The sequence below is a fragment of the Chiloscyllium plagiosum genome, unplaced genomic scaffold, assembly GCF_037043375.1.
Source record: "Chiloscyllium plagiosum isolate Xiang-an unplaced genomic scaffold, Cpla_swu_hap1 HiC_scaffold_6, whole genome shotgun sequence".
Classification (NCBI taxonomy): domain Eukaryota; kingdom Metazoa; phylum Chordata; class Chondrichthyes; order Orectolobiformes; family Hemiscylliidae; genus Chiloscyllium; species Chiloscyllium plagiosum.
Genome location: NW_028270144.1, coordinates 81,080,416 through 81,108,099, shown reverse-complemented (window position 1 = coordinate 81,108,099; position 27,684 = coordinate 81,080,416). Strand labels below are relative to the sequence as shown.

The 27,684-nt window shown below is 38.3% G+C and overlaps 1 protein-coding gene across 3 annotated transcripts in view; it reads left to right on the top strand.

Moving 5' to 3' along the window:
* Nucleotides 1-27,684, top strand: part of cwf19l2 (CWF19 like cell cycle control factor 2) — a 143,329-nt gene that overhangs the window by 25,967 nt on the left and 89,678 nt on the right. For all 3 annotated transcript variants that reach the window (XM_043691833.2, XM_043691830.2, XM_043691831.2), the window contains exons 3-6: nucleotides 3,156-3,269; nucleotides 6,873-6,989; nucleotides 10,147-10,266; nucleotides 16,074-16,167. In XM_043691833.2, the coding sequence (XP_043547768.2) occupies nucleotides 3,156-3,269; nucleotides 6,873-6,989; nucleotides 10,147-10,266; nucleotides 16,074-16,167 (445 nt within the window). The remainder of the gene's footprint in view (nucleotides 1-3,155; nucleotides 3,270-6,872; nucleotides 6,990-10,146; nucleotides 10,267-16,073; nucleotides 16,168-27,684) is intronic.

Below are 27,684 nucleotides of genomic sequence, written 5' to 3'. Positions count from 1 at the left end.
TGTGGAGAAGGTAGCACTAACAGGGAATACTTGCGGACACAGAGATGGGCTCAAGTGTGTATACTTCAATGCAAGGAGTATCAGAAATAAGGTGGGTGAACTTAAGGCATGGATCGGTACTTGGCACTACGATGTTGTGGCCATCACGGAAACGTGGATAGAAGAGGGACAGGAATGGTTGTTGGAGGTTCCTGGTTACAGATGTTTCAGTAAGATTAGGAAGGGTGGTTAAAAAAAAGGAGGGGGGGTGGCGTTGCTAATTAGAAATGGTATAACGACTGCAGAAAGGCAGTTTGAGGGGGATCTGCCTTTGGAGGTAGTATGGGCTGAAGTCAGAAATAGGAAAGGAGCAGTCACCTTGTTGGGTGTTTATTATAGGCCCCCCCCAATAGCAGCAGAGATGTGGAGAAACAGATTTTGGAAAGATGCAGAAGCCACAGGGTAGTAGTCATGGGCGATTTCAACTGCCCAAATATTGATTGGAAGCTCTTTAGATCAAATAGATTGGAAGGGGCGGTGTTTGTGCAGTGTGTCCAGGAAGCTTTTCTAACTCAGTATGTAGATTGTCCGACCAGAGGGGAGTCCATATTGGATTTGGTACTTGGTAACGAACCGGGACAAGTGATGGGCTTGTTAGTGGGTGAACCTTTTGGTGATGGTGACCACAATTCTGTGACTTTCACCTTGGTTATGGAGAGAGATAGGTGTGTGCAATAGGGCAGGTTTTACAAATGGGGGAAGGGTAAATACGATGCTGCAAGACAGGATCTGAGGAGCATAAATTGGGAGCATAAGCTGTCAGGGAAGGATGTCGTTGAAATGTGGAACTTGTTCAAGGAACAGATACGACGTGTCCTTGATATGTATGTACCTGTCAGGCAGGAAAGAAATGGTCGTGTGAGGGAACCTTGGTTGACGAGGGAGGTTGAATGTCTTGGAAGGAGGAAGAAGGAGGCTTACATAAGGTTGAGGAAACAAGGTTCAGACAGAGCGTTGGAGGGATACAGGATAGCCAGGAGGGAGCTGAAGAAAGGGATTAGGAGAGCTAAGAGAGGGCATGAAAAATCTTTGGCGGGTAAGATCAAGGATAACTCCAAGGCCTTTGATGCGTATGTGAGAAACATGAGAATGATGAGACCGAGGGTGGGTCCGATCAAGGACAGTAGTGGGAGACTGTATTGAGTCGGAAGAGATAGGAGAGGTCTTGAATGAGTACTTTTCTTCAGTATTTACAAATGAGAGGGACCGTATTGTTGAAGAGGAGAGTATGAAACGGACTGGTAAGCTAGAAGAGATACTTGTTAGGAAGGAAGATGTGTTGGGCATTTTGAAAAACTTGAGGATAGACAAATCCCCCGGGCCTGACGGGATATATCCTAGGATTACGTGGGAAGCAAGAGAGGAAATTGCAGTACCGTTGGCAATGATCTTTTCGTCTTCACCGTCAATGGGGGTGGTGCCAGGGGACTGGAGAGTGGCGAATGTTGTGCCCCTGTTTAAAAAAGGGAATTACAAGCCAGTTAGTCTTACTTCGGTGGTAAGAAAAGTAATGGAAAGGGTACTGAGGGATAGGATTTATGAATATCTGGAAAGACACTGCTTGATTAGGGCAGCCAGCACGGATTTGTGAGGGGTAGGTCTTGCCTTACAAGTCTTATTGAATTCTTTGAGGAGGTGACCAAGCATGTGGATGAGGGTAGAGCTGTAGATGTAGTGTACATGGATTTTAGTAAGGCATTTGATAAGGTTCCCCATGGTAGGCTTATGCGGAAAGTCAGGAGGCATGGGATAGTGGGAAGTTTGGCCAGTTGGATAGAGAACTGGCTAACCGGTCGAAGTCAGAGAGTGGTGGTAGATGGTAAATATTCAGCCTGGAGCCCAGTTACAAATGGAGTTCCGCAGGGATCAGTTCTGGGTCCTCTGCTGTTTGTAATTTTTATTAATGACTTGGAAGAGGGAGTCAAAGGGTGGGTCAGTAAATTTGCAGATGATACGAAGATTGGTGGAGTTGTGGACAGTGAGGAGGGCTGTTGTCGGCTGCAAAGGGACTTAGATATGATGCAGAGCTGGGCTGAGGAATGGCAGATGGAGTTCAACCCTGTCAAGTGTGAGGTTGTCCATTTCGGAAGGACAAATAAGAATGCAGAATACAGGGTTAACGGTAGGGTTCTTAGTAAGGTGGAGGAGCAGAGGGATCTTGTGGTCTATGTTCATAGATCTTTGAAAGTTGCCACTCAGGTGGATAGAGCTTGTAAGAAGGGCTATGGTGTATTAGCGTTCATTAGCAGAAGGATTGAATTCAAGAGTCGTGAGGTGATGTTGCAGCTGTATAGGACCTTGGTAAGGCCACATTTGGAGTACTGTGTGCAGTTCTGGTCGCCTCATTTTAAGAAAGATGTGGAAGCTTTGGAGAGGGTGCAGAGGAGATTTACCAGGATGGTGCCTGGAATGGAGAATAGGTCGTACGAGGATAGGTTGAGCGTGCTAGGCCTTTTCTCATTGGAACGGCGAAGGATGAGGGGTGACTTGATAGAGGTTTATTAGATGATCGGGGAATAGATAGAGTAGACAGTCAGAGACTTTTTCCCCGGTTACAACAGAGTGTTACAAGGGGACATAAATTTAAGGTGAAGGGTGGAAGGTATGGGGGGATGTCAGGGGTAGGTTCTTTATCCAGAGAGTGGTGGGGGCATGGAAAGCGCTGCCTGTGGGAGTGGCAGAGTCAGAATCATTGGTGACCTTTAAGCGGCAATTGGATAGGTACATGGATAGGTGCTTAAGCTAGGACAAATGTTCGGCACAACATCGTGGGCCGAAGGGCCTGTTCTGTGCTGTATTGTTCTATGTTCTATACCCATGCAGCTGCCCTATCTCCCACCATGTTCTGTGATAAATGCTGCTGTGGCATGTTACCACATGCTTTGATTTTCAGTAAATTTTAATCCTATATATTCTGCCACTTACATTCCAAAACATTTTTCATTCACAAATATGAACAAAAACACCTCTTAAGATTTTGATCCTGGCACAGCATTAGATTTGATGGAAGCCTGTTAACGTTTGAAATTGTTTTAATTTGTTTAGAAGCATGATTGACTGGCTGAACACTTTACATCGTTGATGGTTAACTAACAAAGTGGTTATTCTTTAAACAGGAACATTCTGTTAAATTAAAGAAGAAAAAAGAGAAAAAAATGAAGAAAAGCAAAAGAGAAAAGAAAAAGAAAAAACTGAAGGAAAAGTCCAATGAACTCAGTGAAAGTTCTTCTGTATGTATCAACTTAAGATATAAACATGGAGCATCTTATAGTAAATTTTTTAAATGGAAAAGAACACTCAAATGCAACTCTTGAGTAATTGTGAGGGTGTCACTTGTTTTCTGGTTACAACTTTGCCCTGATTGCCAGTATAGACAATTGCAGAGGTGTATTAAAGAGGAAAAAAATGAAATCCCTAAGTGTTGGTTAGATCATATGTGGATTGGATGTCACTGAGCCTTTGAAATACTGTGCCACAGCAATATATGTTGATCTGTGCTTCAGAGTAATACCATTATGCTGCAGCTTTGCATCCTGAGGGTCTGATCCAAAATCAGTGATGTTAAAAATGGAGGCTGAGAGTTTGCAGATATATCTCAGAAATACTAAGCTTTTTTTTATTCTGCCTGGCATAAATTTTGGTTGCTAGAAATAACAAAAACTTGTGTTTCTGGAGCCTTCAACATTGTAAAATGCTGCAGGATGCTTCACAGAAACGTTAGTCATTTCAGGAGATATTAGACCAGGTAACCAAAAGCTTGTTCAAAGAAAAAGAAGTTTTAAGAAATGTCTTTTTAAAAAAAAAAAAAATGAAATTTTCTTTGAAAATTGACTGACTAAGCTTAAGGCCTAGAAAACTGACAGTATGGCTATTGGGTTGGATGGAAGGAAGTGAGGGATACATAAAAGGTAAACATTGGAGAAAAGCAGATTTCTTAGATGGTTGTTTGGCTGGAGGAGGTTACAAAGTGTCACAAAGCTAGTCCCTTTTGCTAAAAGCTGTTCCTTGGCTCAAGGATACTCTGTCCTTGATTTTTTTGAAAGGGGTAGCAAACCAGGCCGAGCTCCAATCAGTCTGGTTTGGTACAGAGATGAAAAGGGTTTTGAGAGGTCTTTTGTTTATATGTAAACAGATGAGACTTCAGGCCAAAGTGGTCATGCTTTGAAAGTGATCTGTATAATGAAAGGGGAGTGGTTAGCTCTCTAGCTGAGCAGTTTAGTTCAGTCCTGAACTGGTGAGGACTTTAACAGTGAGCTGTGTGGAAACTATCTCGCGCGCTCTTTGTCTGCCCTTCAACTTCAACCTGTAAGCATGTGTTCCATTTATACCGGGTTTTAAAGGGAGTTTCCTTATTAGGACTGTTGTGTATGTTCGGAACAGCATAATTAAGACTAGTTTGGATAGACTGAGTTTTGTAGGGGTTCTTTATTCTGTTCTTTGTATTTCATTGCGTAATTTTATGAATAAGTTTTTTTTTTGACTGTTTTGAACCTGGTAGTCAACCTTGCTAACTTAAACCGGCTAATTTTCACTGTACACTTACCGAAACAAATTGCAAAGTTATGGTCTGGGATGCCCGCTTAAGAATGTTTTGAATGGATGTAGGTTTGCTCGCTGAGCTGAAAGGTTCATTTCCAGACGTTTCATTACTTTACTAGGTAACATCATCAGTGGGCCTCAAGCAAAGCAATGCTGAAAATTCCTGCTTTCTATTTTTCTGTTTGGGTTTCTTTGGATTGGTGATGTTATTTCCTGTGATGAAGTCACTTCCTGTTCCTTTTCTCAGTGGGTGGTAGATGGGGTCTAATTACATGTGTTTGTTGATAGAGTTCCGGTTGGAATGCCATGCTTCTAGGAATTCTCGTGTGTGTCTTTGTTTGGCTTGTCCTAGAATGGATGTGTTGTCCCAGTCGAATTGGTGTCTTTCCTCAATCCGTATGAGAGGATATTAGTGAGAGAGGGTCATGTCTTTTTGTGGCCAGTTGGTATCCTGGTGGCTAGTTTTCTGCCTGTTTGTCCAATGTAGTGTTTGTTACAGTCCTTGCACGGTATTTTGTAAATGACGTTAGTTTTGCTCATTGTCTGTATAGAATCTTTCAAGTTCATTAGCTGTTGTTTTAGTGTGTTGGTGGGTTTGTGGGCTGCCATGATATCAACAAACACATGGAGTTAGAGCCCATCTACCACCCCCTGAGAAAAGGAACAGGAAGTGATTTCACCACAGGAAATAACATCACATGGGAAATGACATCACCAACCCAAAGAAATCCAAACATATAAATCGAAAGCAGCAATTTTCAGCATTGCTTTGCATGAGGCCCACTGAAGATGTTACCTAGTAAGGTAACAAAATGTCTGGAAATGAAACTTTCAGCTCAGCGAGCAAACCTACAACCTGAGCTGCAAATCTTCTCAAAATTCGCGAGTGTTTTGAATGGTCTGGCCTAGTCCAGAACAAAAGATTGGCAAAGATGCTGTCATGGATAGATTTACACATGACAGTATGAATTTGAGAATCACTATTTTGGGGCTTGCTTTGAATTTTAAAAAAAGTTATTTAAATGGCGGCATGGGACAACGTCAGGGACCCAGGTCTATTCCAACCTTTGGTGACTGTCTGGTGGAGTTGGCATTTTCTCTCCATGTCTCTGTAGGTTTCCTCCCACAGTCTAAAGTTGTCCAGGTGAGGTGAATTGTCCATGCTAAATATTGGCCCATAGTGTCCAGGGATTTGCAGATTAGTTGTGTTAGCCATGGTAAAAATGCCATGCAGGATTGCGGTGATCTGAGTGGGATACTTTTCGGAGGCTCGATGCAGACTCAGTGGGCAGACTGGCCTCTTTCTATACTGTAGGGATTCTGTGATTCTGAAATATTTTAATATGCATTCAATATTCAAATCCAAAATTTACTTATTGAATAAATATCTGAAGATAATGCTTACATTTGAATATTTAGTACATTTAAGCCATTATCTTATTCTGTCTTAAGTATCAAAAACATAATTTTTAATAATAATATATTTGCTCATGAAACAAACATCAATGTACACAGAGTCATAGAAACTTTGCCAATATCCGTCTAAACCCTTCCTATTCATATACCCATCCAGATGCCTTTTACATGTTGTAATTGCACCAGTCTCCACCACTTCCTCGCAAGCTCATTCCATACAAGCATTATTCTCTGCATAAAAACATTGCTCCTTAGGACCCTTTTAAATTTCTCCCCCCTCACCCTAAACCTATGCCTTCTAGTTCTGGACTCCCCTACCCTAGGGAAAAGACCTTGTCTATTTCCCATATCTATGCCCGTCATGATTTTATAAACTTCTATAACGTCTTCCCTCAGCCTTCTACATGCCAGGGAAAATATTTTTAAACTATTATCAAAAACGACCCATGAAGCAATGCTCTTTGAAAATAATTTTCTGAAATTATTACATTTTAAAATTGACAAAGTGATCTTGAATACATAGTCATTAAGTTATCTTTGTTTGGTGAATTCTAGAGTTTAGAAATTTAAAGTAAAGCAACGGGTTAGTAATGCATTGAGTATATTGAAAAGGTAAGGATTTTTATTTCTTTGTTGAATAGTCAGGATTGCGGAAGGAAATCAAACGCACTTGTATGTGAAATAATTGATCTTATGTCTTTGTGCATGTAAGGTACTCGTGCAACATTGAATTGATAAAGGTGAAATAGGTTGTTAATAGAAAATGTATAGTCACTATGATGCATATATTAACTGTAAACTAGTATAAAATTATGCTAATTGGATCCTATGAAAGCATTTGCCATTGTCAGTGAATGAATTTTACTTTAATGCTTCAGGATTCAGAGATGGAATGGATTGAAGCTCCTCCCCATTCTGATACTGGCAGCATTAAAAAGCCCTGGAAAATTCAGGAGGAGCAATTAAGTTCTACAAATAAAGCAGACATTGCTCAGGTACGGAAACGTTTTTCAGGACTTCAATGTTATAATATTGAAACAAGTCTAGAAGAGCTATCTAATGTGCTTTCTGGAAGGAAATCTGCTCTGACTTAGAGTAATGCAGTTGTACAGCATGGAAACAGACCCTTGGATCCAAATTGTCTAGATATCCTAAATTAATGTAGTCCTATTTGCCAGCATTTGACCCATATCCCACTTTTTTCCTGGCAGTTCATTCCATATACACACACTACTTCTGTGTGAAAACGTTGCTCCTTAGGTCCCTTTTAAATCTTTCCCCTCTCACCTTAAATCTATGCCCTTTAATTTTGGTCCCCGCCTATTCTGTGAAAAATTACATTGGCTATTCACCCTCTCCATGCTGCTCATGACTTTATACACTTCTACAAGGTCACCCCTGAGCCTCTGATGTATCAGAAAAAATAGACTGAGCCTATCCAGCTTCTTAAAGCTCAAAACCTCCAACCCAGGCAACAACCTTGTAAATCCTTTTTGTACCTTTTCAAGTTTAACAATATCTTTCCTATAGCAAGGAGACCAGAATTGAACACAGTATTCCAAAAGTGGCCGTAGCCCCAATATGCTCTACAGCCACAACATGACATCCCAACTCCTATACTCAATGCACTGATCAATAAGGGCAAGTGTACCAAATGCTGCCTTCACTATCCTGTCTACCTATGACTCCACCTTCAAGGCGCTATGAACCTGTACCCCAAGATCTCTTTGTTCGGCCACATTCCCCAGAAACCTCTCGTGTGTAGGTCCTGCCCTAATTTGCCTGACCAAAATATAACATCTGTTATTTATCCAAATTAAACTCCATCTGCCACCCATCGGCCCATCTAATCAAAGTCCCATTGTAGTCTGAAATAATCTTCACCAATTTTGGTGTCATCTGCAAACCTATTAATCATTCCCCCTTCAGACCAGTGCTATTGGTCATCAATGCTGAAGATAGATCATCAAAGAATTTTGGCAACAGGCCAAAATAGTCTTATAGATTTGAAAATTATTGTTTGGTCAAATTGGTTTGGATTGACCTGCTTCTGCTGACATAACCATTGATTTCAAGAGACTGTGTATTCCATGACATAGGTGATTAATAATTTTATACTGTATTGTACTTGCCGTTTTTGCATATAACTAAATGAAGACAAAAATGACCCATTGTGCTCTTTATAATGTGACCAATCACTTTCCCAAACTTTGCTTAAGATTTGGTTTGGAAAAGGATTTGAATCCTTACGCCGTAGTGCCATGCTAGGCAACAGTTAAGGCACTGACCCTCCTCACTCTTTTCCCTAGTTTGCGGGTGATGCAAAAATAGGCAGGAAGGCAAATGGTGAGGATAGCACAGAGTGTCTATAGACAGATTAAGTTAGTCAGTAATAACTTGACAGAAGGAATACAATGAGGAAAGAGGTAAGGTTATGCACTTTAGCAGGGAGATTAGGAAAGCTGAATATTATTTAAAAGGGGAAAAGCCATAGATGACAGCTGTATGGAGGGATTTGGGAGTCTCAGTGCATTAAGCAAACAAAGTTAACGTAGAAGTTCAGCAGGTAATAGGGCGGCAAATGGAATATTGGCCTTTATTTCAAAGGAAATGGAGTATAAGGATAGGGAAGTTTGCTAAAACTATACAGGACGTTGGTGAAATCACACCTAGAATACCGTGAACAGTTTTGCTCCCATTATTTAAAAAGGATATACTGGCATTGGATATAGTGAACCTACTCTGGACTATGTTGATCCTGGGTATGAAGTAACTATCTTTTGAACAGAACTTGATTAAGTTGGGCTGTACTTATATTGGAATTTGGAAGAATGAGAGACAACCTTATTGAAAAATAGAAGATTCTTAGAAAACTTGACAATGTAGATGCGACAACGCTTTGTGGAAGAGTTTAGAACCAAAATCTTAAGGTATGGGATCACCCATTTCGACAGAGATGAGAAGAAATTTCTTCCTTTCAGAGTGTTATGAAGATGTTGGTATACTATACCTTTAAGAGAGTAAAAGCTAGTAGTGACAGCACCAAATGTTCTCAATAAGACATAATGTAACGTGCTCCAACTACTGGGGTAACTAGTTGCCTAGAAATGACAAAACAGATTTGAATTAGGCCAATGTGTTTAAATTATACCCTGAAAATACCAAGTTCCACTCAAGTTTAAATTGAGTATATTGACAATCTTAAAAGCCAATAACACAATCCATTGCTTTGGGTATAAAACAGGGGAAAATTGAACAGTTGGGAGGAGAACTGCCACAGACCAACCGCTGTAGACTGCTAGTCAGAACTCTGAGAGGTACTTGTTTAGAGAAGGAATTTGCACAGAGGATAAACCTCAACACTGACCTGGAGAGCCAATCTACCGACAAAGATAAAGGGAAGATTCGACCGTTCGCTGGTTTTAAAATTTGGATTTTTCTGTAAATCTTAATTTGGGTTTTCATCGGACTAATATTATAGAAGGGAAGGTAAAAGATAGGTTAGGTGCAAATAGTTGAGAGTTTATTATTTTCTGTTATACTTTAAGAAATAAAGTTTCTTACTTTAAATAGTTCTTGGCCTCTTGAATTTTCACTGATTACCGCGCGGGATAAATCTTTTCTGTGTTGCTGGTTTAAATTAAGCAGGAGGGTTTACCCTGTGTTATAACAGGAGCAGAGTGTAGTCTGTGTCATTTTTGATTGTAGAAGCTGTATCATTAAATATGTTCAAGGCTAAGATAAACAGATTTTTAACGTAGAAGGGAATAATCAAGGGTTGAGGGGTAATGTTACAAGAATGGAATTGAGGATTATGAGATCAGCCATGATTTCATTTGAGTAGAGCAAACTTTATAGTTAATAAGTGACTGACTTATGCCTCTCTCACACTCCCCCTCCCCCTCCCCCAAATCATTGATAGGTAACAAATTTCGCTTTTCATTTAAGAAAACTCTGTAATTAGCTGCTTTACTTTACTCTAGTTAACCATATTTTTGTTTGACGTGATTTATATCTGTGCCAGAAATCAATCAATCAAAATCTTTATTATTGCTAACTGAAAAGGGGAGACACGAGGGAACCTGATTTGGCATCCTGCTCTTGTGTTAACTGCATAAATTAAAATATTTTTTTCATGTATTTGTTCTCTAGAGGGAAGAATGGATGATGTTAGACTTCATGTCTTTAAAGACTGTATCCACTGCAGCAATTAGAGCTGAAAAATTGAAGGAAAAAGAAATGGAACATGAGAAGATGCAAGCCATGGAACAGGTAATATGAAAACATGAAAGCACAAAACAACTAATGTGAAATAACATATTTAATTAGTAAGCAATTATAAGATGCAGTATCATACTATTTAATGTATTATTTTGTAGCAGGGTACAACATTTTACATAAGAACCTTCTCAAGATTTTCTTGAGGGCCTTTTTGATTTTCTTTAATTAATGTAGAAACTAATATCCATGGTCATAGAATCAGAGCTTTTACAGCATGGCCAGAGACCATCGAGCCCGTTGTGACTGTTCTCGTCATCTAACATCTATCTTTTGTGATTCCACTTTCAAGCACTTGGCCCCAATGTAATGGAATTTCAAGTGCAACACCCTTCTAGACAGTGAGTTCTGATACCTACCACCAATTGGGAGGTGTTGCAAACTGAGGATGATATCATTTGACTATATTACGAAATGGATAATCTAGCACAAGAGCATTGAACCTTTTTGTTTGGTCACATTTCAATTCTTCGTCCGTGAGCAAGCAAATTTTGTGAAGATGAGACTTCGGAATTTTAGTTTGCTCTTCTCAAACAAGACAAAATGTACACAAATTTTATCAAGATGCTTTATGGAGAGATCAATTTATTAGCTCACTTTCTTGTTTTAGTTTTGAACTCTGATCTTGAGATATAGTCATGACATCAAGGTGGTAGATGATTTCTAAATCATTTCTAAATTTCTAAATCTAAATGGAAGAGCAGAAAGGGTGAAATCTGCGGAGACAGAAAGATGAACTTTTGAACATGTTTCAATTTTAGTAATACCAATTTAATATTAATTTATTCAGTATTTTACCATTTATACAATTTATTCATTAGTTATTCTGTAATTCCAACATTGGGCCAGAATTGGCTACATCATCCATTTTTCTCTATACTTTGGTACAATTGCTAATATTATATACTTCTAAATCTAAATGACTTAGTGCTGCTTAACCAATTGTCCATTGCACATTTGAATCACCAATTATTTATCTAAACCTGCACAACCCAGCATGGTGGCTTTCTGGGGACAGTTACAGAGGAGGAGATGCTGGATGTCTTAAAACTCATAACGGTGGATGAATCCCCAGGACCTGATCGGATGTACCCTAGACCTCTGTGGGAAGATAGGGAAGTGATTGATGGGCCCCTTGCTGAGATATTTGGATCTTTGATTGTCATAGGTGAGGTGTCTAAAGACTGGAGGTTGGCTAACATCATGCCACTATTTAAGAAAGGTGATAAGGAAAAGCCAGGGAATACAGACCGTTGAGTCTGACATCGATGGTGGGCAAGTTATTGGAGGAATCCTAAGGGACAGGATTTATATGTATTTTGAAAGGCAAGGACTGATTAGGTATAGCCAACATGGCTTTTTGAGTGGGAATTCATGTCCCACAAACGTGATTGAGTTTTTTGAAGAAGTGCAGAAGAGGATTGATGAGGGCAGAGCAACAGATGTAATTGATATGGACTTCTGTAAAGCATTCAAAAAGGTTCCTCAAGGTAGACTGGTCAGCAAGGTTAGATCACATGGAATATGGGGCGAGCCAGCCATTTGGCTACAGAACTGGCTCAAAGGTAGAAGATAGAGTGTGGGGGTGGAGGCTTGTTTTTCAGACTGGAGGCCTGTGACCAGTGGAGTGCCACAAGGTTCGGTGCTGGATCCACTGCTGTTCATCATTTATATAAATGATTTGGATGTGAACATAAGAGGTATAGTAAGTAAGTTTGCAGATGACACCAAAATTGGAGGTGTAGTGGACAGTAAAGAAGGTCACCTGTGAGTACAGTGAACTTGATCAGATGGGACACTGGGCTGAGGAATGGCAAATGGCGTTTAATTTAGTTAAATATGAGGTGCTGCATTTTGGAAAGACAAATCAGGGCAGGACTTATACATTGAATGGGAAGGTGCTGTGAAGTGTTGCTGAGCAAAGAAACCTTGGAGTGCAGGTTCATAGTTCCTTGAAAGTGGAGTCTCAGGTAGATAGGATACTGAAGAAGGCATTTGGTATGCTTTCCTTTATTTGTCAGAGCATTGAGTATAAGAGTTGGGAGGTCATGTTGTGGCTGCACAGGACATTGGTTAGGCCACTTTTGGAATATTGCGTGCAATTCTGGTCTCCTTGTGATGTTGTGAAACTGTAAAGGGTTCAGAAAAGATTTACAAGGATATTGCCAGGGATGAAGGGTTTGAACTATAGGGCAAGATTGAATAGGCTAGGGTTGTTTTCCCTGGAGCATCAGAAGCTGAGGGGTGATCTTATAGAGGTTTATAAAATCATGAGGGGCATGGATAGGGTAAATAGACAAAATCTTTTCCCTGGGGTGGAGGAGTGCAGAACACAAGGGCATATATTTAAGATGAGAGGGGAAAAAATATAGAAGTGACCTAAGGGGCAACATTTTTACGCAGAGGGTGGTGCATGTATGGAATGAACTGCCAGAGGAATTGGTAGAGGCTGGTACAATTACAGCATTTAAAAAGCATCTGGATGGGTATATGATTAGGAAGGGTTTAGAGGGATATGGGCAAGTGCTGACAAACGAGACTAGCTTGGGATATCTGGTCAGCCTGGATGAGTTGGACCAAAGGGTCTGTTTCCATGCTATACATCTCTATGGCTCTATGTTTTGATGAGATCAGATCAACTCCTCCCCAAAGCACATACTGAGACTCTATTATTCATGGAAAACATAGAAAATAGTAGCAGAAGTAGACCATTTGGTCCGTTGAACCTGCTCTGCCAATTTTCTTCCTAGAACATTGTGCCTATTTTAAGACAGCACTTCTGAATGTTGATAAGGAAAATAATAAGTAAATAGTCACAGGAACTTAAATATTACATGGTATAAACATGTTAAAACAGTTTCTGTTAATAAAGCAGTGATTTCTTCATCCTTCCCCCAGCATTTGTAAGTTATTTTGCATCTTATATTCAGGTTTGCAAAGGTATGGAGAAGATGAGTTTCTGTCATGCTGAAATCAAAATCAGAGATAATTTAGACACTGAATGCAACAAAAAAAAGAGCATCCAGATATCGTCGAAATGTTGTTTTCAAACCAACCTAAGTAAAACATGACCTAAAGACTGAGATTTTGTAAATGCAGTCCTCACTTAATGAAAATTATGTTACTCCATGCCATGCAGATATCCAAGGCAGTACAAATTGAAGTATTGAACTTATTATATTGCATCCTAGTATATTTTGTTACAATAAAAATTACATTTTGCACTGAGTGATGAATATTTTCTTTCTTTAAATTGAAACTAACTCTCACTTAAAAATATCCAGCATGAAGTGTACAATAGGACAGCGAAGTATTGCACATACTGGAAATCTGAAATATAATCAGAAAATGCTTCATGTAGTCAATCCAGAAAGCATTTGTGGAAAATTTGCCCATTTACAAACAATCCCTCTCAGATGTTGACTTACCTCAGCCTCCCCAAATTCAGAGATTTTAACACAGCAGAATTCATTGCTGAAGTTGCTTCCTCTCTGCTCCATTTTAGACTGATGAGCTATTGATGCAAGTTCTGCTTGCTGTGGCCGCCGTGGCCAGCCGTACCATCCTGATTCTTATACTCCTAATAGGGGGCTGGCACTTGCGCAGAAGAAGGTGAGGGCATGACTAAGACTTGACTACAATACCCAGAATACATGATGGCTATGAGATGTGAAGCAACTTACCATCACACCTGCTTCTGAAATCACAGGCATTTTCTCTGTGCATTTGCTGCTGAATGCTCCCACTCACTAGTGAGCCTAATGCAGCAGTGAAGCTACCTGAGATTGGACAATCAGTTTCTTGCAGAATTTGTCAATTTGACTGACCTACATTTTCAACATTAGTCTAATAGCCTGATCAAATCTCTTGGTAGGTCACGTGTTGGACAATGTTATAGAATGAGCAGACTGGTGGAAAATGGAATTTAAGGCTGATAAGTGAAGGTGATGCATTTTGGTTCAAGAGACAGGTGGAGACAATATAGATTTATTCTTCTAGAGTTTTGAAAAATGAGAGGTGATCTCATTTCAATGTACTTTGTAGATTGCAGGGATAGATAGAGTAAGACCATAAGTTATAGGAGCAAAAGTAGCCATTCAGCTCATCAAGTCTCTCCACCATTCAATGGGACCATGCCTGATCTGATAATCCTCAACTCTACTTTCCTGCCTTTTCCCCATAACCCTTAATTCTCTTACTAATTAAAAATCTTTCTATCTCTGTCTTGAATGCACTTAATGACTCAACCTGAGCTGCCTCTGAAATAACGAATTCCACGGAATTACACTACCCTCCGAAGAAGTTCCTCCTTACCTCATGGAAACCTAGAAAATTGGAGCAGGAGTAGGCCATTCAGCCCTTCAAGCCTTTTCTGCCATTCAGTGCAGTCATGACTGATTATTAAACTCTGATTCCTGTTTCCACTTTCCCCTTTGAGTCTTAAAAGATGCTATCCTTTGATCCTAGACTCTCCTATATGGGGAGACAACTTTTCTGCAACTACTCTGTTAAATTCTCTAAGTGTCTTACATGTTTCAATACGATCACCTCTCATTGTTCTAAACTGTCAATGAGTAAAGGCCCAACACACTCAACTTCTCATAAGATAGTTCCTCCATCTATGGTGAATCTTTTCTGCACTACCTCCAATGCTTGCATACTTTTCCTTAGACTAGAAGCCCAAACCTGTTCACAGTATTCCAGCAGTGGTCTGACTAGTGCCTTGTGTAGTTTTATTCTCCATTTCTTTTGGAATAAAGACCAGCATTTCATTTCTTTTCCTTACCAGCTGCTGAACTTGTATGCTAGAGTTTTGGAATTCGTGCCTGAGGCCTTTCAAGTTCCCCTGTTCGGTAGTTTTCTGCAGTGTTTCTCCATTTAAGTAATATTCAGTTCTCCACTCTTCCTGTTGAAGTGCATAACATCACATTTCCCCATATTATATAGCATCAGTCAAATCACTTAACCTGACGTAGATATGATGTTTCTGCTGGTTAAGGTGTCCAGAACCAGGGATCACAATTTTGGAATAAGAGGAATGCCAGTTAGGTCTGAGGTAAGGAGAAAGTATATTACTCGGGTCTGTGAAACCTGGAAATTCTGTGCCACATAGTGCTATTGAAACTTATTCTTTGAGTATGTTTAAGGTAGAGATTGATTGATAGATTTCTGATTACCAACGGTGCAAAGGACTTTGGGGTTGGGGAGGGTAAAAGGCAATGAGATATTAAATCAGCTACCATTGAACTGAATGGTCAGTCGGCATGATGGGCTGAACAGTCTACGCTGGTTACTATGTTCTTATGTGAAAGATTTAGGGCTTTGGACAAGTGCAGAGTGCATATGAGGAAAACTTTCTCTTTTACTATGGTGATAATGTGGAACTTGTTACCTGCAAGTGGAGGTGATCAATTGTTTCAAAAGGAATTTAGATATTTACTTGAATGAAACAAATTTGTAGGGCCGTGATGATAAAATGGGGGATGCAATTCACTGAATTGATCTCTGGATTGGGGTTGATGGGCTGAATGGTCCCGTATTGTAATGAATTTGATTCCATTTAAATTCCCTAGTTATCTAAATTTTGTTATAAAAATAGGCTCTGCTAAAATGAAGTGCAAGTTTTAAATCTGTAGCAGGAGGAACTAAAACTACAGCACAGGTTTTCTTCTTTGATGTATTTGAATGCAAATTTTCAAAAATAATTCCCAAATATACTCAATGGGCAATGCAATAGTTATTTTATATACCATAGTTCTAAGTATGTTTGCAATTTCTTTCATTGCTTTCTTCAATTATAGGCTGAGATGCACAAAAGAGAACTGAATCCCTATTGGAAAGATGGAGGTTCTGGCTTGCCATCTGAGGAAAGTGGTTCAGTGCCAGTTCAAAAAGGTAAATGTAAAGTAAAATTCATTTTAGTGTTTTGGTTAATTTTGCTTTTATTTCAATTTCATTTGTTATTTGTCATCACACTTCTTGCTTATTTGAAATTAAAGATGAATAAATTGTTGCCTTGCTAGTAGTTTCAATGACAGATTCCTTTTCATAACCTGGACTGAAAGTGCATTTTCTATTGAGAATTTATGTTGTCCTCAGATGTCAGATTCTAGCCAGAATGAGCTATTATATGGATTGGTTCAAGACAGAGGTTGGTAAAAACTGCAGCAGTGTTTTGATGTTGGATCAAAACATTTCAATTAACAAAAGTTCAGCTAGTGCTTCCAAATAAACCTATTGGACTACAACCTGACATTGTGTGATTTTTAACTTTGTCCACCCCAGTCCAACACTGGCTTCTCCACATCACAACGTAAGTTAGTTTGTATTTGCTAAGTCTTCAGCCATGCTAAGGGGTTAAAGAAAACTGTAGATTTTAGGAACAGGAGTAAGTCACTCGGAGCTCTGAACCAGCTCTGTCATTCAATATGGTCATGGTTTATTCTCTCTCTCGGTTCCATAGAAAATAGGACCCGTCATGCCAACTTGGAGAATCAGTGTAATCTTGTCTGATTATCAAGCTCTTTACCTTAATTCCACCCTCCCTCCATATCTCTTGATCCCTTCAGCTGCAATAGAATAGAATCCCTACTGTATGGAAACGGGCCATTTGGCCAAATCAGTGCACACCAACTCTCCGAAGAACATCCCTCCTGTCTTATCCCCGCAACCCTGCGTGAACCATGGCCAATCCATCCAACCTGTGCATCCTGGGCACTATCCGCAATTTAGCATAGCAACTCCACCTAACTTCACCTTTGGACTGTGGGAGGAAACTGACACAGACATGGAGAGAATGTGCAAACTCCACATAAAGAGTCACTCAAGGCTGGAATTGAACCCAGGTCTGCTAACCACTGAGCTGCTCCTATATCTACCCTCTACAAGACCTGCATCTACCACCTTCTTGAAAGCAGATAAAGTTTTGGCCTTAACTGTTTTCTGTTATGTGAATTCCATAAGCTCGTCACTCCATGTGTGAAGAAATCTTTCCTCATCTCAGTTCTAAAAAGTTGACTCCCTTACTCTTAAGCTATGCCTCGTGGTTCTGGGCTCCTCCAGCATGGTACTTTCTTCCTGCATCTAACTTGTCTAGTCCTGTTAGAATTTTATAGGCTTCTATGAAATCTCCCCCATTATTCTAAACTCAAGTGAATACAATCCTGACTGATTAAATCTGTCAAATGTCAATCTTGTCAATTTAGGAATCCGTTTAGTAAACATTTAATGCACTCTGTCCAGTTCATGAACATAATTCCTCAAATAAAGAGACCAAAATTATAATATTCTATTCTTCCCATATTCCTGGATGCCTTTCATTTCTAAAACACTTGTCAATCACTTTCTTGAATATTTTCAGATATGACTTTCACAGCCTCCTGTGGTAGATAATTCCACAGGTTCTCACTACCCTTTGAGTGAAGACGTTTTCCTTCATATTAGTCCTAAATGACCAACACCATACCTTGGAAATATGACCGTTGGTTTGAGACATTTCAACCAGGGAAAACATTCTCCCAGCATGTAGTCTCACCAACCCTGTTAAAATGTTATATGCTACAATGAGATCTCCACTCATCCTTCTCAATAGAGCTATGTCATCAGCAAGCTTGGAGATGTTGCATCTGATTCTCTCATCCAGGTCATTTATATAAATCATGAAGAGCTGGACCCAACGTTGGTCCTTGTGGTAACTCTCTGGTCACTGTCTGCCAATAGGAGAAAGGCCATTTCTTCCCACACTGTTTTGTTTCTGTCTCCCAATTCTCAGTCCTCGCCAATATATTACCTCCATAGAGCAGAGAACCAGATTCTTTGGTCCAATCAGTCCATGCCGAACATCTCCCAAACTGAACTGGTCCCACCTGCTTGCTCCTGACCCACATCCTTCCAAACCTTCCCTATTCATATATCTATTCAAATGTCTTTTAAATGTTATAATTGTACCCACATGCATCACTTCCTCAGAAAGTTCTTTCCATACATGAACTGTCCTCTGTGTTTAAAAAGAAATTGCCTCTGTTGTCTTTTTTAAATTTCTCTCCTCTAGCTTTAAAATGTGCCCCCTAGTCTTAAAATCCCCTATCCTAGGGAAAAGCCAACTATCATTAACTCTGTCTATACCTCTCATTATTTTATATACTTCTATCAGGTCGCCTCTCAACCACCTACACGCTAGTAAAAAAAAAAGTCCCAACCTATCCAGCCTTTCTTTATAAGTCAAACCTTCCAAATGTGGAAACATCCTGATAAATCTCTTCTGAACCCTCTCTAGCTTAACAATATCATTCCTATAACAGGGTGAGTGACCAGAACTGGCCACAGTATTCCAGAAGAGGCCTCACCAATGTCCAGTACAACTTCAACATGACTTCACAACTCCTATACTCAAAAGACTGAGCAATTAGGCAAGCATGCTATCAACGCCTTTTTAACCACCCTGTCTACATGTGACACAAACTTCAAAGAATTATGTACCTGCACCCCAGGTCCTTCTGTTCTACAACACTATTCAAGGTCCTACCATTAATTGTATTAGCCCAACCCTTGTTTGTTGTACCTAAATGCAATACCTCTTATTTATCCATATTGAGCTCTAACTGCCATTTTTCAGCCCATTGACCCATTTGATCAATATCCCTTTGTAATCTTAGAAAACCTTCATGGTCTACTATGCCACCAATTTTGGTATCATCTGCAAATTTACTAATCATGCCTTCTATATTCTCATCCAATTCATTTATATGAATGACAAAAAAAAGGACCCAGAATCAATCCCTGGAACACTGCTGGTCGAAGGCCTCCAGTCCGAAAAGCAGCCCTCCGCTATCACACTTTGTCTCCTGCTATTAAACTAATATGCATCCAATTGGCAAGGTCGCTCTGAATCCTATGTGTCCTAACTTTACTAATTAGTCTACCATGCAGAATCTTGTCAAAGGCCTTACTAAAATCCAGATAAACAATGTCTGTTGCTCTGCCATCATCAATAACGTACTCAAAAAATTCAATCAAGTTTGTGAGACACAATTATCCTTGCACAAAGCCATGCTGATTATCCTTAATCCATTTTTGCCTCTGAATGTCCATAAAACTTATCTTTTATAATCGCCTCCAACAATTTACCCACAACCAAAGTCACAGGTCTACAGTTCCCTGGTTTCTCTCTACAATCTTTCTTAAGCAAAAGTACAACATTAGCCACCCTCCAGTCATCACTCCACCCCACCTGTAGTTGTAGACAATGCAAATATTTCTGTAAGAGGGTCTCACAATTTCCTTCCTTAATTTCCACAATATTTTGGGGTACATTAGATCAGGTCCTGGAGGTTTATCCACTTATCTTCTTTAAGACCTCCTGCACTTCCTTTTCTGTTGTTATGAAGGTGTAGAGTACACTACCTTTAAGAAAGTTAAAACTAGCAGAACTATTGACAGTACCGAGTGTTCTGACAAGATACAATGTAACCTTTTGGTGCAGTAGCTAGAGTAACTGGTTGCCTGGAGACAAAAACAAATTTGAATTAGGCCAATCAGTTTAAATTATACCCCCCAAAAAAAACCAAACTCCAATCAAGTTTGAATTTAGTATATTGACAACATTAAAAACCTTGTTTGATAAAAAGGGAAGTTTCGAAACATGTCTGGTTTTGTAATTGGAGTTTTTAGTAAATATTAATGGGGGTTTTATCAAACTAGTATTATAGAAAGGAAAGTAAAAGATAGGTTAGAAGGAGTTGTAAATAGTTGTTAGTTAATCATTCTCTGTTACACTTTTAAAAAATAAATTTAATTTAATAAATTTAAAAATAAGTTAATTTTTACTTTAAATAGTTCTTGGCCTCTTGTATTTTCACAGATTACTGTATGGGATAAATCTTTTCTGTGTTGCTGGTTTAAGTTAAGCGGGGAGGTTTACCTGGTGTTGTAACACTGTCATCTAAACTATTTTTAAAACATCATTGTTTATTTCTCTGCGTTCTCTGGACTCCATTACTTTCTCCATAGGAAAAACGAATGCAAAATATTCATTTAGTACCTCTCCCATCTCCTGGGGTTCAACACAAAGATGACTTCTCTTCTGGTTACTCTCTTGCTCTTAATGTATACGTAAAATCTCTTTGGATTATCCATAACTTTATCTGCCAATGCTATCTCATATCCCCTCTTTGCTTTCCTTACCCCCAGTCCCATGTACTTGAATTATGTCCATTAACGTCATAAGTCGACATTATTAAAAGCCTTTTGAAAATCAAAATATACCACATTGACTGATTCTCCCTTGACTATTCCATTAGTTACTTCAAAAACCTCCGGTAGATTTGTTAAGCATGATTTGCCTTTCATTAACCTATGCTGGCTTGGTCCAATTCTGTTAATGCTTTCCCAGTGTTCTGTTTTCACAACTTATAACTGACTCTAGCATTTTCCGTGCTAACTGATGTTAAGCTAACTGCTCTCCAATTATCTGGGTTTTTTTTTCCTCTCATTGCTGTTTTAAATAATGGAGTTACATTTGCCACCCTCCAATCTGTAGAACTGCTGCAGAGTTCATACAATTTTGCAAGATGACCATCAATGCATTCAATACTTCCAGAGTAGTTTGTTTTGTGCTGACAGACGTGGATTATCAGAGCCTGGAGATCTGTCAAACTTTATCCCCAATAATTTTCCTTGTGCCATGTTCTTACTAATACTGATTTTCTTCAATTCTGCCCTGCCTTTGGACCTTTAATTTCCGTACATTTGTGGGAGGCTATTTATGAAGGTAGAATGAAATTATGTGTTTAATTCTTTTGCCATTTATTTATTCATTCCCCTTTATCACATCTGTGGCTTCTGCCTATAATGGACTTATATTTGTCTTTAAGACCATAAGACATAGGAGTTGAAGTAGGCTATTTCCTCTATAACCCTTCATGGTCTTACTGATTAAAAATCTTAGCGAGTTTTGAGAAGATTTGTGAAGATTAAAAATCTTTCTATATCAGACTTGAATGTACTTAATGATCCAACCTCATCAGCCCTTTGCTGGAAAGAAATCCAAATCCACAGATCTGCTATGCTTGCAGGGTTGAAAATCCTGTTCATTACATTATAAGAATATGTGATTGTAGTTGAGGTGATTTACCAGGATGTTACTTGGGGCTGGGGGAATTTAATTATGAAGAGAGAGTGGATAGACTAGGGTTGTCTTCAGTCAAGATTAGAGTGGTGCAGAAAAAGCACAGCAGGTTAGGCAGCATGCAAGAAGCAGGAAAATCAACCTTTTCTTCTAATCTCCAGGATTTGCAGTATCCACCTCCGCCTAGGGTTGTTTTCATTGGAGTGGATGAGACTGAGGAGGGAGCATGATTTAAGATGTATAAAATTACAGGGGCATACCTTGTTTGAGACCGAATGAGCGTGGAACTTTTTTTTAGGAAGTATGAGGAGAAAATGGGAATATTCCATTCATTTCTGTCGAGGCGGAAACCCTCAAAACATTTTAAGTAGCATTTTGATGTGCTTAGCATGCAAAGCTACAGGCCTAATGCTGGAGCATGGGATTAGAATAATTCAGGTGCTTATCTTTGGCACAGACTTGATGGGCCAACGCCCTTTTCCTCTGCTTTAAACCACAATGACTCGATGACTCTATCTTAAATGTACAACCCTTTATTCTGACGTTATGCCCTCTGGTCATAGACTCATCCACAAGTGGAAATATTCTTTTTGCAACAACCCTATTAATTCCCTTGAGACACTTGTCAGTTTCAATAAGATTGCCTCTCATTCTTCTAAATTCCAATGAGTACAGGCCTAATATACTCCCATAATCTATCTCCATTAGACAGTCCCTCCATCTCTGGTATTGGCCTCCCGAACCTTTTATGGGCTGCCTCCAATGCCAGTGTATCTTTCCTTAGATAAGGGGCCCAAACTTGTTCTTGAGTGACTAGTGCCTTGTATTGTTTTAGCAAAGCATTCCTACCTTTATACTGTATTCCCTTTGAAATAGCTGTCAACTTTCCAGTTGCTTGCATATTACTCACTGAGCTTGAATGCCAGCTTTTTGTGACTCATGGCCGAGTCACAAATTCTTTTGTTCCACAAGTTTCTGCAGTCTTTCTCCATTTAAACAATATTCTCCTCTACTCTTCCAGCCAAAATGCATAGCGTCATATTTCACCACATTATATTCCATCTGCTAAAATGAAAAGTTTCAGCAAAATATTTTTGTCCAGTCACTAAAGCTGTCTATATCTCTCTGCAGACTCATTGTGTCATCGTCACCACATACCTTCCCACCTATTTTGTATCATCCACGAACTTGGCGGTGGTACATTCACTTTTCTCATCCAAGTCTTTACTATATATTGTAAACAATTGTGGCCCTAGCACTGATCCTTGTGGCACATGACCAGTTACAGGTTTCCACTCTTATTCCAATTCTCTCTTTTATTAGTTAGCCAGTACTCTATCCATGCTAATATGTACTACTTCCAATACCGTGGGCTCTTAAATTAAGCAGCCTAATGTATGGTATCCTATTAAAAACCTTCTGAAAATCCAAATCTATTCCATCCACTTCTTCCATAATGAAATAATAGTCAGTGTTGGTAAGCCATGCTTAACTAACCTGATAGAATACTTTGAAAAGTAGATAAGAGGTTCAAGATGTTGACATTTAGGTTTTCAAATTTTATATACCTTAATAAATAGTACCAGAACTGAAGGTCGCTGCTTTTGTGAAAGATTACATAGATTGAAACCTTTTCTTAAGAAAATAGTAAACTTAGAACTGAGCTGACAGAAATCTTTAAAGTTCACAATAGATTGAACAGGGCAGATATGGGAAGAATGTTTATGCTTGTGGGTGAATCCGAAACTTCAGCAATAACAATGAGAGAATTGCAAATAAATCCAATAATAAAAACTGAACAATAGTTAGGAAGAGTGTTAAATGTACAACTCCTTATTATGCCTTTTGGTCCTAGACTCACTCACAAGGACATAATAACCATAAAAAATTGTTGAGGCCAATGGCTTACATATTTGTGAATGGCATATGAATGAATACATGTGAGAAAAGGGTTTACAATGATGTCTTGAATAGCTAAGATGAGGTAGACCCGTGAAGTATAAAACCCAGCACAGACTAGTTGAATTAAATAACTTGTATATATGCTTTATATTCTATATAAACTGTTGCCTTACTAAGATATTTTAAAAAAAACAGAATATTCAGTTAATTAATTTTGCTCTTCTTTTATTTCAATTTATATTCTGATAATGGTTTGGGTTTAAGTCTGCATTGGAGTGCAGTTATAACTGAACTTAGACACCTCCAGTTAATTAAGCCTAATGGACTTTCTCTGTTTTGCTTTTTTTCTATACATAAAACATCTGCAGTGCTAGATGTAGCGATATAAATATTTTTATACTGCCTAATTCTAAAGGTCTAAATGTGTAAAACTCTGGGATATCATATTTTGCTGCTGTTCACTATTATTATGCTTAAGTTTGTAATCATTTTACTGGGAAATGTAATATAAAAGTTCTTAATTGTCATGTTTAGTTACTAGAAACACTGAATTGTAGAGACTGTCTTACAATTGGTTAATAGACTGTTTTATGCCCTGAGGCCTGCATTTGGATCCAGCCCACCCAGATATGATGAGTGTTTGCAGCCATCAGACTTTAGCAATAATAATTTAAGGAAATTCATCCCAGCTCTTAATTTTATAATAAATTAATATCTTAAACAATGAGGTTACCAAATATCAACTGTAAATGAAAGGATTATTGAAGCTTGAGTGTTGAAGGCATGTGGTTCTGAAAACATGATCTCTTGATCTATCCTGCAAACCTTTGGTTTTAATGGTTGATCTGTTCTATAGCCTCCTGTTATTCTGTCTTAAAAGTTAAAAAAGCATTCTTCCTGAAATAATCTCTTATTTTATACATAAGGCAACAATTCGAACAAAGGAAAGTTAGACAAAGTGTTAAAAAAGAAACAGAATCTAATCCTTCCACCATAAACATTTTTCCCCGTGTTCTAGTTCTAAGTGTCTCCATGTTAGATTGATTTAAGACCCACTCCAATGTTTATAATTTACCATGTTAAAACCATGTTTTTAGTGATGGTGGTAATAGGGATTCAGATCTAAATTCCTCATTCCTTATGAGACTTGATTTCAAATATTTGTTTGATATGAAATAAGTTATAAGTTCAAAAAGGACATTTTGAAGCTTTTGTCTTGCATGTGTCAGGATAATTCGCAAAAAATACCAGTGTAAAGACAAGTAGGATTTAGACTATAGTACTACTTGTTGGTAAATGGATTTTGGTGGAGACATTACCACAGAAAGAACATTTATAGACAGAACATAGATTACAGCCATTCCCTGGTTTATTTCTCAAGGCATTGTCTTGACCAATCAGACACAACCCGTTTGGTTTAAAATTTAAATAGGTTTAGCCATTAACTGTCAGTGATCATCAAACCAGTGCATTCTTCCATGACAAATGGCTTTCACACAATGTGGCATTTTCAGCAATACTCAAAATCTGTACTCTTAAAGTGTTCAGTTTATTTTTGTCTTTATTTCATAGTTTATGACTGGCATACAGACTGAATGAGGCATGAGAAGATAGTCCAGACTAACTCTCTATAGCTCTCGGATCTCTGAAGGTGGCAGGGCAAGTTAATTGGGTAGCTAAGAAAACATATGGGATGCTTGCTTTTATCAATTGTCGCATGCATTAAAAGAGCAGGGCGGTTCATTAAAATGAACAAGTGAAATTTGTGGCCAGTGATCACACAATTGGAAATTTTGATTGATGGTACAGAAACATCAAATCCTCATCATTAATTTGAGGTGGACAGCAGGTAAGCATAGAAGTTCAAGCAAAGAATAAGGAACTTATGGAACAGACTTAGGTTAGAATCGCAGAAGCAAAATAATTTTTCTAAAATAAAAATCGGACACAAATATGACTATTTTCTCACCTTAAATCCAGAAGTGACTTATTTAAAACAAAAGGCATAACCATTTTTCTTCACTGCCATTCAAAATCAACATGCTTGTTGATTATAAACATGAAGAATCTTCCATTCTGTGGGACGAGATATCGAACAGCAATGTTGATGGTGGGTTGGTGCAGGAGTAAAAGTCAGTAAAGATTAAGCATGGTATAGAAATTTAAAAATACAAGAATGATTGGATTTTAGATATTGAATTTGAATAGACTTTCCAACAAAATTAAGAGTCTTAACGAGTTCTTGATGTTTAAGAAGTGGAAATTTATATTTTTCCTGCTGTATATGACAGTACAGAAAATCAGTAGTTTGACTGACTACAAGATCATCAGATCAAGAGTAAATTATCAAAAGGTGAAGCAATGAGTAGTATCGAAGTAGAGTTTATTTTGATTAGGCTAAAATGTGTACTAATTCTTTAATTGTAAACTTTGAGAAAGTAGTTCACATCTCTCCATGATTATAAATTTAATGTTGCAAGTATCATTTGAGAAAGTTAGTTGATTTTAAAACAATCCAGGCTAGCAGCATGGGCACTTTTGACTGTGGGAGGAAGGTTATTTCTGAACTTATGTGCACAAACACATGTGTTTATAAAGTAGACTTGCATTAGTTATAATTTAAGTATTAAATGTGAGTAGTTTCAGATCATCTCCACAAGATGGTCTCAGAAGTCAGACTTTGGAGTTACATTAACTACTTTTGCACGTTTTGCGTCAGAAAAAAGCAGGGAATATTTCACAGCAGTGCAAAGTTTGCGTTTTAATTTTGTTGTAAATCTCCCTGGAAAGTGAATGATCTGTTTGTTGATTCACTGGTTTCTCATTATTTTCCAATCTAATTTAAACATAGTGTGTCCTTTTGCTCACAATTCTTCATTCTTCTGTTTTAACTGCTTTTATGTACCAAGGAAACCAAGTGATGTTGTAACAAACAGCATAGACATATAATGAACAATCATAAAAATGTCTATTATAAAATGAACATGGTAGTTCTTAAACATGATATTTTCTGTATAGGATGAGTTGGGATGCAAACATGAACTGTGTAAGAAAGGTTCGGTGCGAATAGTAAGCAGCATATCAACAAGATGGAGTGGTTGGTCCAGTATTAGACTCAGCATTCTGTTTCTGTTCCTGAATTTATAAAATCAAATACATGTACTGATTGCTCTAATTAATGCCAATTTGCTGAAGGCTGCCAAGTTGGTTGCATGTTTAGTTCAATGTATTTTTCAAAATTAAACATTTATTTTAAAATGTTGAGGTAGTGGAAGCCAATTATGCATTTGTGAGAATCTAAGATTATTTATTCTTTCGTGGGATGGGGGCATGGCAACATTTGTTATTCATCTCTAATTGTCCTTGAACTGAATGATTTATTAGATTATTTGAGAGGGCAGTTCAAGATCAAGCATATTACTGTGGATCTGGAGTCACATAAAGGCCAGACTAAGTAAGTTGACATATTTCCTTCCTTAAAGGACATTAATGGTCAGATTATTAAATCTCATTATACTTAAATTCCACAGGATGCTATGGGATTCGAACCTGTATGCCTATAGCATTAACTTGTGTCTCTCCTAGTCCTGTGACTCTTGTTGCGCAAACCTCTCTCCTTTTATATGTAATGCTGTGTGCCATGTAGTTGAGTGGAATATTTTTGCATATCTGTAACAGCAGCTCACTTCAGAAATAACTCTATGTTTGGAAATTTGCCATGTTGCTCTTAGCTAGTTTATTAAACTATTTTCAGAAAATCTTGAGATAAAATAAATTTCAAGATGTTGTAACCCTAGATGTAAAAATGACTGAATAGTTAACCATCAGGTTTTTAAAAATGTTTGGGCTCACATTATTTGAAATGTCTCAAGATGTTTTAACCATTTTTGCAGACTAATATAGAAAAAAGTAACTTTTGAATATTGAGTTTCTAATTCTTTGTGTAATCATGCACTTTTTAAAAAGGCACTGAAATAGCTGGTAAAATTATGAATGGGAAAAAGAAAGAAAGAAAACTGCATTTGTATATTGTTCTTCATAACCACCAGACATTTCAAACATTTCACAATCAGTGAAGTAGTTTTTTGAAGTATAGTCACTGTTGTCGAAAACATGACATTTACTTTGCACTCAACAAATTCCCATAAAGGGCAAGATTATCATGGCCAGATACCTTGCCTTTTTGGCAAGGTTAATTGAGAGTAAGTTTTGACCAAGACACCAGTAATAACAATCCCTGGATTTCTCAGAAATGATTCACCTGAAAGATGACATGTTAACAGAATAATACGCCATTGGTACTGCACTGGAATGTTAGACTTTGGTTTTTGTTTTCTGCTTGAGCTCTAGAATGCGAATGGACCAAAGGTGAGTGCTCTACAAAC